The 13,770-nt window shown below is 38.2% G+C and overlaps 1 protein-coding gene across 1 annotated transcript in view; it reads left to right on the top strand.

The window, feature by feature from the left end:
* The window catches only part of LAMA4 (laminin subunit alpha 4), a 99,334-nt gene that overhangs the window by 56,118 nt on the left and 29,446 nt on the right, over window positions 1-13,770 (top strand). Inside the window, exons 13-20 of the mRNA XM_063389831.1 lie at window positions 800-948; window positions 2,930-3,071; window positions 4,095-4,191; window positions 4,967-5,083; window positions 5,723-5,908; window positions 10,787-10,926; window positions 12,135-12,308; window positions 13,306-13,448. Of these exons, the coding sequence (XP_063245901.1) occupies window positions 800-948; window positions 2,930-3,071; window positions 4,095-4,191; window positions 4,967-5,083; window positions 5,723-5,908; window positions 10,787-10,926; window positions 12,135-12,308; window positions 13,306-13,448 (1,148 nt within the window). The remainder of the gene's footprint in view (window positions 1-799; window positions 949-2,929; window positions 3,072-4,094; window positions 4,192-4,966; window positions 5,084-5,722; window positions 5,909-10,786; window positions 10,927-12,134; window positions 12,309-13,305; window positions 13,449-13,770) is intronic.

Below are 13,770 nucleotides of genomic sequence, written 5' to 3'. Positions count from 1 at the left end.
TCAAGCAGTATGCTGGGGTTTTTCTCTGGTGTTTTGTGCAAAAAAAAATTGCTGCAGCTTACCATTTTGGGTTCCTCACAGAGGATGTTCACACAGGGAAAGAAGAACTATGCAACCTTCATACATTGTCCATCCTCATCAGCAACAAGTATTTTCACATTTCACTCATTCACCCTTTTTCCCTCTCTTGGTTTCATTCCTTTTCATGTATTTTGAAACACATTTATAATCTTCAAACACATTGGCAAGTTTGTGTACTGAGAGAAGGGAAATGCAGGCCATTTGGTCTTTCCACAAGTATTTCATATAAGGAAGAAACGTGGCTAAGGCAAACTGCTTCTCCTTGCCTATACATATATAGGTAGTATTTAGGTGGAGTGATTTACAAATTAGACAAATCCAGGATGTCTTAGCATGAGGAATCTCTCTATACAAGGAGGCAGAAAGGGGACTTCACTCTGAAAGACTTGTCATTTGCCACAGTTCTGGAGCAAACATACAAGACATATAGTAAGACTTTGACCATCTTTCTTTTTTATTTTATGCATCTCTCTGTAATGCCTTTTTACGTGATTTCTGGAATTTTTGTTGATTTTCATCTTCCTGAATTTGTCTCCATACTGGCATTTGCCCTTAGATCTTTCATCTTTTTCTCTTAAAAAATTAAAATAGAACATCTGTAACAGAAATAAAGGAGCATTATAATAACATAAAGGGTGAAATAAAACATAATAACCAAAATACAGACTTGATTTTTTTCAATTTTCATCCTCTTTCCTTCCTTCTCTGTTTTGTTCAGAATGCATCAGGGTTCTACGCAGAAATAGATGGAGCAAAAAAGGAACTGCAGGAAAAAATAGCCAACCTGTCGCTTTTTGATGATGAGTTGGTAGAAAAGGCTATGCACCATGCACACGACCTAAGAAGACTTGCTGATGAGCTGGATGGGTAAAATTTAACTTCAGCAGACTCTGTTCATATAAGTGCCACTTACTGAACAGCTGAAAAGACAAGCAGAAACACAGTGACAATAAATAGGCACTAAACAAATCAATGCTAAGTCATGTGTAGAAGAACTTGTCACACTCCACAGAGAACAGCTGAAGTTGAGTTAGGCAAAATCTATGAAACTTTTTGAAGAATAAATATATGTCTTGCATGACATTCTCTCTAGCCTAATTGAGCATGTTCTCCTCTTCCTATTGCACAAGAATAGGAAAGGTGGATTAGTGAAAAGTAAAATAATACAGGCAAGATTAAAGGGGGTCTGCAGGAACTGCTCACATCAGTAGTTCATGTACACTAAAAAAAAATGTTTAGCATTACAGGGCACAAAATGAGCTTTGACATAATTTTATTCCAAGAACAGTTTTACAAATGGAGCAGTTCTGATTCTCAGTAGGTTGTGTCCCAATGAAACTGGCTCACAATAACATCAAAAACTCATTGCAAGTCTTTCTATTTTGCTGGAAGACACTAAATTCATCAACATTGCACCAATTTACTAGAAAATAACTTCTAGATAAATTTAATTAGTTTGTTTGCAATTGAGACTATCCATTGAAAAAACACTGCTGTAAATGAATTCTTAAATAAAATATGTCACCAAATTCTACCTTAACTAATATCACGGGCATATGCTTTTAGAAGATAAGCTTACAATACTCTTCAAATGTATTATCTAAAAAACAGTTGTTTCTTAATATCCACATGCCCTAGATAGGAGATTAAAATAGAGGAAAAAAACCCCAAAAAACCAGATGGATTTCTTTTATGCAATTGTATAAAGCTGACATCTGAAACTGTTCTGTAATGACACACAAATGACAGAAACATAAAAACCAAACAATATGTTCAGTCTGAGATCAGCTAACTAGGGACAGCAGACTAACTTGAAAGAAAATACCCCATATGGCTAGCCTTCCTCCCTTACCAAAATAATTTTAAAATTATTACCAAGTCCAACACATTAGGAATTTTACAAAAAGCAAACAAAAGTAATTACAAAATACCCAGATGGAACAATCCTGACTCTATTATATGTTGAGAAGATTGTCCTGCAGTGAAATTTTAATCCTTTAAAACACTTAGCCTGTATTCAAAACAACTTGGTTTTATAGGTTAGCTTTATTAGTCTGTTAGGATTTATTTTATAGAGTTTATTGTTTTGCCTTAAGGGAATTTAGCAGAAAATTCTTGCAGTAATGCTGAATCTGGAAATTTAATAATCCCTCGGTGTGCAAACACTTTGAAGTGAATGAACACATCTGCAAATACATCTATATTTAGAATATATTTCTAAATGTACTTTGAAACCTCCTTATCACCAGAACAGTAAAAAATAGTAATTATTCAAAATTGTTAACAGATGAATGTTGAGCTCTGAACTATCTTCTGGTTGGAATCTCCCCTGAAGACAAGTTATCACCTAATACACAGACCAAAACCATGCCATCAAAGGTTTCTTTCAGTTTTGAAATCTAACTTCCTGCAAATTTTCACGACATTTGATTCTCCCCTTTTTCCCCACTTACCTTTGGAAAATATAAACAGGACAGTGACATAGCTATCCATAGCTATCACTGGCACACATAGTTCTTTCCATTCATGGATAGGAATTATTCCTAAAGAAGGATTACTTATAGACCTGTTACTCTATTAATTTATGGAATATCTAATCTAGATTTTTAAAAAAGGTAAAAGATGAGAAGGTGTTTGTTGCTGCTTGCATAAATGTTAAGGGCAAAATTCTAAGAGTTAAATGGCAGGGAAGATTCTTCTATCCACACAGTTTTCACCTGCTTCAGATTGGTCAAACACAATGAAGAGAACACGAGTTACAGCAAATACATTTATGTGTGTGATTATGTAGTCAGAAATGACATTGATTCAGTTTTGGTTTTTTCACCATTTACTCTGTTTTTAACAGGAATTTGTATGGTGTTGATTCAAATGGTTTGGTACAAAGGGCAATCAATGCTTCAAATGTGTATGAGAACATTGCTGGTTACATTGAAGAAGCCAATAAAATTGCATTGTTGGCACTGAACACAACAAACCGAGTCAAGGATGTAAGTAATTTTCATAATATCAGCTTTTAATTTACAATGCTTCAGGGACTTCAGGCACCTAAATGTAAAGAAAAAACAAATTTAGCTTAACTGGCAGCATTGAACACATTTTTTCCTTTATTATTTCCTGAGTTAAATCCCATGTAGATAATTATTCTTCCAGACTGAATTCTCCTGGTATTTGAAAAGACACAAGAGCTTCTTCTGTCCCTATCCCATAGGGTGATGCTGCTCTGTGTTGCCACTCACACTGAGATATTTCTGTGAAATTACAGAACTCCCTACTCCTGTAAGAACCTGAGCTGTCATTTAGTGCTTGAGTCCTCCTACTTCACTCAGTGCCGTGTGAGAGGAAATGCAGTCAAGACATCACTGAGCCTCATAAAAAATCAGGACAAAGCCCACTCATACACTCAGTGTAAGGAGTAGGATGCTAATTTTGTCTCTGGCTTTACTGTTAAAAAATACATGCATTTTTTTGTTTGCCCATAGTTACCAGTCTGTATACATGCTATTTACCAGCAATTTATTAGTGGGGTAATAAGAGGATTTGGGTAGATTAAAGGAGTCTGAACCCCAGAGGGCTGAGGGATTTCAAGACCAGCCTTCTGTTTCCATCATACAGCTGCAGACTGCAAGGCAGCTCCCCATGAGGTGAAAGCATTGATCACCCATCTGAGACAACAGTAGAAATCAACAATCACAATGCATAAATAACACGCAGCATTTAGTCACGTTGACTAAACTGGAGCTGATAAATTAAGATTTTCTCCATCTTTGTTACTTGGTAGTATTGTTTGAAAAACCATACATTTCTCTAAACTTTCTTAAAACAGAAAATTTTGCTTTCCAGACTTTTTTCCATTACAACTGCCAATCTTAAATATTAACAAAGCAAATGAAACTGCAGTGACTTTGCAGTTGCATTTACATGCAGGTAAAATATTGTCCACAGTTAAACACAATAAAGTGGAATATTTGATAAGGATTATTCTGACTTTCTTTTTTGGAACATGCTTGTAGGCTGCAGTTGGAATTGATACTCAGGTCATTTACCATAAAGGTAAAAGTGAAGAACTTCTCATCCGGGCCATGCAGCTACAACGGACAGCACATGACAGTAAATATACATCCTTTCTACTTTCCCAATCTGCCTATAGCCATGCACATTAAAGTAAATTTCAGAAGCACATCACTAAGCAGAACCACTGCTGTAACAGAACAGGTTATTGGTTGAATTTACCACAAAAGTACTTGAAATGGCCATGGGCACAATTTGAGTAGCTCGTGTTTTGTCATCCTATGAGACACTGATAGTTTATTTCATTCATGAAAAGCCCATTTCTGATAAAACTACCGTTTTAGTATGTGACCCTGCAAACCATTGTTCACTGGTAAATATACTCAGTTAAGTAGTTTAATGAAAATCAAATCACAGCAGCTTAAATGTTCAGAAAGCTGGATTTCACCAGTGTAATAATAAATGCTAAAGTAGTTTGGCCTTTCTTCACTGTAAATGAAAGAAAGATCTAGAATTACAGAATTACCTTTCAAAATTTTCAGGACCTTTTGAGTTCCTTAAAACTATTCCTGTGTACCAGCTGCAGCTGCTAATCTCAGCACTTCTGGTCAAGCAAGGAGAAAGAGTACTGACTGAAGCACAGCTCTCCAGATTCCTGGAAGACACCCTGTGGCAAGCAGGGGTGCTGCAGGGCTATTTTTCCCTTTAGATCATGAAAAGTCAAGAGTGCAAGTACGTCCTAAATTAAAAGAGGCTGTGATATACTGTCTATGGTATATTAAATGCCTAACGACATACCTCCCCAGCACTGAATTTGCCTTTTTAGATGCCACTTTGATGCCCCTCAGCTGTACCTCCCCTTCTCTCCCCACAGGCAGCAGTTACACCATTGCAGACACCAGCTGGCAAGTCAATGGCACTTTTGCCAGAATGAATGCCCTGCGGAGCCAGCTGATGAGAGCCATCACAAAAATGCAATCAGCAGAGACAGGTTGGAAGAGGAAATTCACCTTTATGATGCTTTATCTTCATACATTCGAGAGCACATTCTTATCTTTGAATATGGATATGAAGTTGCTACTAAGAGTTCAGCACTGTGGACACTTAAAAGAGTTTGACTGAAACTATGAGATCTAGATACCAAATATCCAGCTTTAACTCTTTCTTAAATGTTTTCTCGCTGAAATCATTAACATTCTTCTTAAACCTTGTGCTGGTCTTGGCTGCAGTAGAGTTTATTTTCTTCCCAATGGCTAGCACAGGGCCGTGTTTTGGATTTGTGTTGAACACGGACTTGATAATATAGATAATATATGATATATTGATAATATGATAATATAGAGATGTTTCTGTTACTGCTGAGCAGGGCTTACACAGAGCCAAGGCCTTTCTGCTTTTCACACGGGTAAGGAGACTGGGGATGCATGGGAAGCTAAGAAGGAGCACAGCCAGGACAGCTGATCCCAACTGACCAAAAGAATATTCCCAGGACATCATGTTCAGTGTATATAAACTGGAGGGAAGAAGAGAAAAAGGAGGGGGAAGACAGAGAGTGGGGAGGGACAGGACACACAACACACTTGAACATTTGAAAGAGCTCATTTCCTATCATTCCCTATTTGTTCTGTAGCAGAGGCCAGAGAGCGTTTGGAGCAAGCTCAGCTGAAGACTGCAGAGGCTGTAAGTGCTACCACGACAGTAACACAGGCTACGACCCCCATGGATGAGAATGTGAGGCTGTGGTCCCAAAACCTGCAAGACTTCCAGCACAGTTCAGAGGCATATGACAGTGCTGTGCATTCAGCTGGGGATGCAGGTACGGTGATCTGAAGTTTTCCATTCCTCAGTGTTAAAAAATTGGGGAATCATCGCAATAACATGTTGTGTGAATTGTTTAGGTTGCATATTCATCACATATAATCTAACATTTTACCTCCATGAAAATTTTCAAAAATTAGCAGTTGTCTAGGTCTTGACTATATTTTAAAAACGGTGGATACTCAGGGACTTCCAAAAATTATTTAAACACTTAAGTGCTGAAGACTTACTGACCTCTAATTCATTTTTATCAGGATAGCAAGGTCACACTGAATGGTAAACAGCTTGTTTAAACACTTCTTGCTATTATGGTTGGTGATTTAGGAGTTTTTGTTTGTTTGTTTTCTAACATTGAGAGGCATTTGAAAACAGAACCCTTTTGTCCTCAGGAGTGCAAACATGGAGAAGAAATGGTGCCTCACTTGATGAGCTTGTAGTCTAAACAAAGGGGTCAAACAGGATAAAAGAGGAAATTAAATATTTAAACAGGGTGATTTCTGGAGAAGCTTGTAAACATCACATTAATTCCACTTTTATTATTGGAAACACTGGAAAACGTTTTATGAAAAATTTAAGGCAAATAAAAAGATAAAAGAAAAGCTAAGCAGACTACAAAACTGAAATGAAGATGATAGGCATGAGCAGAAAAAGGGATGTGAATATGAAGCTGAAATGAAGTGACTGTAGAAAGAAGCAAAAGAACAACTGGGGAAGAAAAAATCAATCTAGAAATTAAAATATTTGGAATAAAAAATTGATTACAGCACCACTATTTATTGCTCCATGTATTCTTGACTCTGCTCAGGAGGTTCACTAATCCTAAGATATTTATGTCTAGGGAGGTTGGAAATCCAGAACAACTAATTTCCTTCACATATTTGATGATACCATCACCTGCAGTCCTGTTCAGGGATGTCTTGCCCCTGAGAAAATCATTGACTCTGTCCTCAGAAAGCCTGAATCCCAGATCTTCTGCCCCAAAATCCCTTCTCCTTTTGTCAGGAAGTTTGCAACTCAAGTGTCATTTTACTGCAAATGGTGGTATGAGCCAACCCAACCCAACATTGCTTCTAGTGTTCCGAAGTCAGAGTCTTCCCTCTCAACTGGGGAATCCCAAGAGTAATTTATTTTCAGAATTCCATGATCAATAAGACCCTTATCCCTAGTATTTTTGGTTGAGTGCTCCCAAGAACCGGCATAGAAGTGGTTCCCTTCACAAGAAGAAATCCAGTGCTATTCAATATCCAAATTTCTGGCTCCAGAACTGGAGGAAACTCAGATTTCTCTGAGCTTTTTATCAAAAGGGAACAGTGAACCTTTCCCTCTGGGAATGGGTAAGCTCACTGCCAGTCACTGCACAGAACTCCATAAAAGTGTAGGTAATATAACAGCACTTGGATTGGATTGCATTGATATAAAATGTTTTTGATCACCAAAGAGCACAGTTTAGGCTATGGGCTCTAATTAATATGTAAAATAATGCAAATGTGGATATGACTGGCCCCCCAGGAAGGAATGGTATGATGACAAACATCCAAGAGAAACAGTGTGCTATAGCTTACACATGAAGGTTTCTGGTTTTATTCACCTTTACACTTGATTTGCATTTAACATTTTCCCATGCCAGCTTAGTAGATAGAGCAGCAACACAGACTGCATTTGGCTCTTCATGCTCAAAATGCCAGCAGACATTCAGGATTTAAAAAAATCTGATCATACTAGCTCTTGTACTGGAGGAAATATTTGCAGCAACATTTGAGGTGCTCTGTAAGAGTGAACAGAGTTAAAACAGCCCAGCTCTCCCTTGGTTATGTTCCCAAAAAGGAACAAGAACAGGTCCTATGTGATGTGTCTGGAAAAAATGTCGTCTCTGTGATGGTGGGTTTGCAGGTAGGGAGTCACCTTGAAAATACTTGTTCATATCCCAGCTCTGCTACAGGCTCTGTGGGCCTGCTGACCACAGATTAACAGTTGGAGAGATGCTAATATGCATCCTACAGCAAAGTGTGCAATCATACATTTGTGGAGGAAGCTTTGCCATGGCATTTTTGTTCTGAAGGCATTTGATTTGTTTGTTTAAAGGTATGATGAGGTGTTTTTGCCAGAAAGATCAGGTGGAAATAGCTGAGAAGAGAGATCAGTGCTACACAGGAGGCTGGCACAGGTAGTGCTCCAGACAGATGTGATTGTGATTCACAGCCCAGGAAGACAGATGTAGACATGCCGGGCATGATGGAGAGTTCCCTGATCAGCTGTGTATTCTGCCAGGAGAGGCTGATCTGACAAGAGGAATGTCCATCAAAATCCAAAGGAAAGTCACAACAAATGTTCAGACAGATGCCTGGAACACCAAAACACCTGATCTTCATGCCAATAACACTACCAGAGCAGCTGAATCCTCTAAGCTGGCATTTCTGCACTGCCCTTGAATAAATCTTGCACTAGGTGTTTGGAAGGGGGAGAGCACGTCTTGGCTGTGCAGTTTGTCTGAGAATAGTCCCTGTTGCCATTGTGCAGGGAACTGGTAGGCTTCAGCAGAGAGGGTGGCAGACAGTTTGGGAAGGAAAACATAAAAGGGGAAAGTGTCTGGAAGGTTATAGTCAGGGTATTTCCTCCTGGACAATTTCCCTTCTATTCTTTTTTATATTTTATTACTGGGTAGGATTAATTTTCTTTTCCACTCTCACCTTCATCCCAAAGACAAAAATCAAAACCAATGTTGTTCTGTGTTGAAGAATGCCATTACAAAGGCCAAGAGGAAAATATTTATACTGAGATTTCACAATAGTTCTAGTAGTTACAGATATTAGGTTTGTGTTTTCATTTATGGTAGCATTCCAGGTTTAATACATCAAATTTCAAAACAGAAAAGCCAGGTTTTAAGATATTGAATCAAACACAATTCCAATTCAGTTGTAGGTTATTAAAAAAAAAAAAAAAAGGCTGCCACTTGCTAAATCATTTTCTGAGATTGCAATATTTTTGCCTTAAAATGGGTAAAGGTAAAGAAAACTTCTTATAAGTTGATTTGGGTGTTGTTGGGGTTTTTTAAGTAGAAAATTTAGCACATTCTGGCATCACCATTTTACCCAAAATTTACTGTAATTCTTTGAGGATTCATTAAAATCATGATATTTTAATGTACAAAACTTCATATAGACTAGTTTTCACTACATAATGCCCTTCAGGACTAAATGGGAAATACTGGAGGGTCTGAAGTTCTATATGGCCCACTCCTAGACTGAACTTGGAAAGTAAAACACAAATGAAAGCAGAGACAGAACAGGACTTGCAAACACAGAATTTCACTCTATCAAAAAACAAGCAGACTTGTAGAACTCCATGGAGTCTTCTCATACTCTGGGTTGGTATGAATGAGGCTGAGGCTTATTCAGTGCAGACTGGAGGGACAGAAAAGTTATTGGAGTCTGTTCCTCTTCCCCCGTTTTTTGTACAGTCTCCTGTATGTGATGATTAGCCCCTCTACCTGCCTCTCTGCAGGCTTCATCCAGAAGTGTTCAAGGCCAGGTTGGGTGGGGCTCTCAGCAGTGTGGTCCAGTGCAAGGTGTCCCCTGTCCACAGCAGGGGGGTTGGAACTAGGTGATCTTTAAGGTCCCTTCCAACACAAGCCCTTCTATGAGTCTCAGACAAAGGTAAAAGTATGACAGGAAGAACACAAGAGCAGGTGGATGTAAGTTGACAACCCCTAAAATATAACTTTAAACCCTACAAATCTGGTCTTAACCTTTACAGTGAATCCATGTCATTAAAATTAACTCTGAATGCTGGATCTTTCTTATATGCACATAGCTTGCAGCTAAAATCAGATTTCATTATACTCAGCTACTTTTACCTACATTTAATTAAAGATGAAAAATGATGTGATGTGTAAATATCCTTCAAAGGGCAGCATGTCATTGGAATCTGATGTGATGAAATTGGATTATAATTAAGAGTAGTTATTTTTCCTTCTTGATAATTTTTCTGCTTATCTTCCTGGGAAAGGACTTCTCTCACTTTGAACATGAAGAGCCCCCACATCTCCCCAATGACACTTGCACATGTATCACCAGAAGACACGGCAGCAAAAGACCAAAGTCCAGGACTCTAATTCATGACCCCTAGCAGATGCAGGCAGGAAAACTAACAAGGTTACCAATCACAAGGGCTGGGGCAGGTACTAAGCACAGTTTAGGTGCATACACATCATCATCATCTAAGGCCTTATATTGTTGTACACCACAGGCCTGTCACCACAGCATGAAATTGGCAGTGTTTCTGTCATGAGAGTGGACTGTGAGCCATAAGCAAACATCTGTGCAGCCACTGCTGCTATCTGGATGATGACCTCTGGGAGACATGCGCAGCTGAAAGCTGAGGAAAACAGCCTATCCATCTCCCCTGCAGTGAATTTGAAGAGCTCATGAACCATAACTCCCAGATGCAGCTCCCAGGTCAGCCACAGATACCCAGTGAGATGCTGAACAAATAATCCTTCTGCTCCATTTGCCGTAGCTGTAAAATGAGGCTTAACATCCATTTGTCTTGAAGGAAGATTAAAAAGTTAAAACTATTAATGTTTGCAGAGTTCTTTGAGGAAAGTATTACAGAGGTAACACACCACAGTATTACCTATGAGTCCTAAGGAAACACAGTGTCCTTTGTTCAAACCTATTTCCAAAAACTTTAGCAATACTAGATTCTTGGAAATCACTACCCTTTCTGAAATCACTGCATCTCACACATCACCGTTATGACTTGGTCAGAAAGCAGAAGAAGATGGGTGAGCTAACCTAAGAGGATAGGGTGCTGATGCAAAACCGGCCTTTCAAAGAGGAAAAAAAATTAAAAGCTGTCTTTTCTCTCCTAACTGCAGTGAAGAAGCTTACAGAAGTTTTCCCTCAACTCCTGGACAAACTGCGCAGAGTAGAACAGAAGGCACCAGCAAACAATATTTCTTCCAGCATCCAGCGGATTAGAGAGTTAATTGCTCAAACCAGGAGTGTAGCAAGCAAGGTAAAACTTTTGGACTTTTGGTTACTAGTGCTAATAATCAACTCTTACTATAACCTCCATTTTCTTGGGCTGTGCTAGAAGCCCAAACCTGGACATTGTCACTTCCCCAAAACTGGATGAACAAAGCACACTGGAGGTCATTAAAATCTTTATAGTTACTATTTGCAAGCATTTTCCATTATCATAGTGTTTGTGGTAGATTATTGTTACTGCAGTAGCAACTTGACAATGAAGATTTGGGCACAACGTACAAGATGGCCAGAACAACAAAACCTAATTACCTACAATTTGTAGGCAAATTATCTACAAAGCTAATTACCGTGAGTAATAATTACAGCAATTTAATGTAAGCTTTTCTGAGATTACAGCTTTTCTTTTTTTTCTTTTTTTTTTCTTTTTTTTTTTTTTTCCTTTCTTTTGAATTAATTTTCTGCAGGGTAAGAGAATCCTTGGCTCACACTTATTTAATAGAGAAAAAAAACCACTTTCATTACCATACATAAATAATGAGGGTTTTTTTTCTAACAAGAAAACCAAGGTCAAGTACACTTGAATTCATTCAGAGAAATAAAAAATTCAATGCATTATTGTACATTCACAGTGCTGGAATATAACTTAGAAAAATCAGTTTGTGTGTAGTGCTTGACTGTTCTTTAAAATGTATTTTGTGATGCAGCTATACTGTGTATAAACTTGAAAATATTACTTCAGTTATGTTGAAAGCATTTTGAACTAAAATGAACAGTTTTATAATTTTATTAGCATGTCATAAATATCACCGTAGATTCAATGATATAACGGGATTATTAATGAACAGAAAATGCTCATACTACTCTCAAAGCAAAGAAATAAATTATGGGCAAAAGTTTTATAGCTGTGTAAGAATTTCATTATATGCCATACATAGTAATGTAGCCCTGATTCAACTAAGCACACATCTATCTCCCACTGAAATGTAATTTACTTTATGAATATGCTTAAGCAGAGTTCATTAGGACCTTTAATTAATTTTAAAATAACTCCCTCCATATTCTTTAAAATGTCTTCCAGAAAAGATTGTTACAAACATACAATTTTGCATGCCAACATATAAGCACCAACTCCACTCTTGCAGTAAGCAAGGCTGCTGGCTCAGTATTGTTACACACTTACCTTAAGGAATGACCCCAGGCAACAACGTGTCTCACTTTGCACATTTGCGACTGCAGGTCCAAGTTTCCATGATGTTTGAAGGCCAATCAGCTGTTGAAGTCAACCCAAAGATCAACGTGGAAGAGCTGAAATCTTTCACTTCCATGAGCTTGTACATAAAGCTTCACAAAGACAACCCACAACTGGCAGCCTCTCCAGACAGATTCATTTTGTACCTCGGAAATAAAAACGTAAGAGAACAACCCAGTTAATTTTTATGCATATATTAAAAAAATTAAATCAGTCTGAAATTATTTGCCCTCAGTTTTTCCTCTCCCTGTTTCTTCATGTTTCAAAATTAGAGGTGTCTACTCTATTACCATCATTGATTTTGTGACAAGCAAAGAGCAAGGGTTCCTGAGACCCCTGTCCTTGAGACTTGTCACCCCAAACAATGAAGGATTCTCTCTAAAAAGCAAATTCGACTGCCTGGCAGTGTACTGCTTTGATTGTCACTGCTGAGAGTCACACTTGCTCTCTCCTCTGCCAATACCAAGGTGCTCTGAAGCAGTTAATGTCACCTGCCTGGCTTCTGTGAGATATGCTTTAATCATTTTATACTGCTGACAGTGTCAGTTCCAAATCTCTGAGGCCACAGGCCCACAAGATAAGCAGGTTTCTTTATCTGCGGCTTGTGCTGCTGTTGTACACTCTGTGTACATGACTTTGAAATAAGTGTTCTTTAAACTGTGGTTCTGAAAAATCACAACTCACAAGCCAGGTATCATTCTGGCAATCTATTACTTGGGAAGGCAAAGAGGCAGGCTTTCATTTTTAAGCTTTCCTAAAAAGAATGTCTACTGAATACAAATCAAGTGGAACACCTCTTCGCAGAATATTTAATTGCAGCAGAATACTTAGGCTTTAGACTATTTCCTGCACATGGCGCTGCACACTAAATAGTGATGAACAGCTTCCCACTGAACATGACTAACTCATGGTCAGCTGAGATCTCATGAACTTGAATTTACCTCAGTCAAAATGGATATAAAGTAAAATATCAGAGACTTTTTTCTGTGCAGTTTTATGTGGTGAAAGCAACCAATTAGAGATTTGTTTCTATTTAAATCACTTTTGGTTATATTTAAAGGTGTCATTTAGTTTATCAAAGCTTACCCCTTACTTACGTCCTGCATTTAATCTCTCTCTATGTTATATCTCTAACATTCCTCTCCATTGGTGTTTTAGGCAAAACATTACATTGGTCTTGCAATTAAAAATGACAACCTTGTGTACATTTATAATCTGGGGGGCCAAGACGTGGAGATACCTCTGGATGCTAAGCCAGTCAGCACCTGGCCTTCTTACTTCAGCATCATCAAAATTGAGAGGTAAAGTGATAATGTGTACTTCCCCAAAACCAAACAGCTAATAGAAAAATCAGTGAGAAAAGGCCGTGTCAGAACTGCCCATCAGGAATTTTCAGTGCCTGGTTCTACTCCTGCTGAAATAAATAGAAATTCTTCCAGCTTTTGAAGAGGCAAGGCCCAAGAGGCCACAGGGAGCAAGAGACAGTGTCTGTGGTCCCTCCCTTTTTTTACCTCCTGATTACTATTTCTTTGGAGTCTTCTCCAAGGAAATAAAACCCTTCTTGGAGCTGGAGGCTTGTTTGTTCTTTTGTAAGTCTGGCCAACATGAATTTCTCTTCTCTTA

The sequence above is a fragment of the Prinia subflava genome, chromosome 2 (assembly GCF_021018805.1).
Source record: "Prinia subflava isolate CZ2003 ecotype Zambia chromosome 2, Cam_Psub_1.2, whole genome shotgun sequence".
Lineage (NCBI taxonomy): Eukaryota > Metazoa > Chordata > Aves > Passeriformes > Cisticolidae > Prinia > Prinia subflava.
Note: the sequence above shows the minus strand (reverse complement) of the source record. Positions and strands in the feature narration are given on the sequence as shown.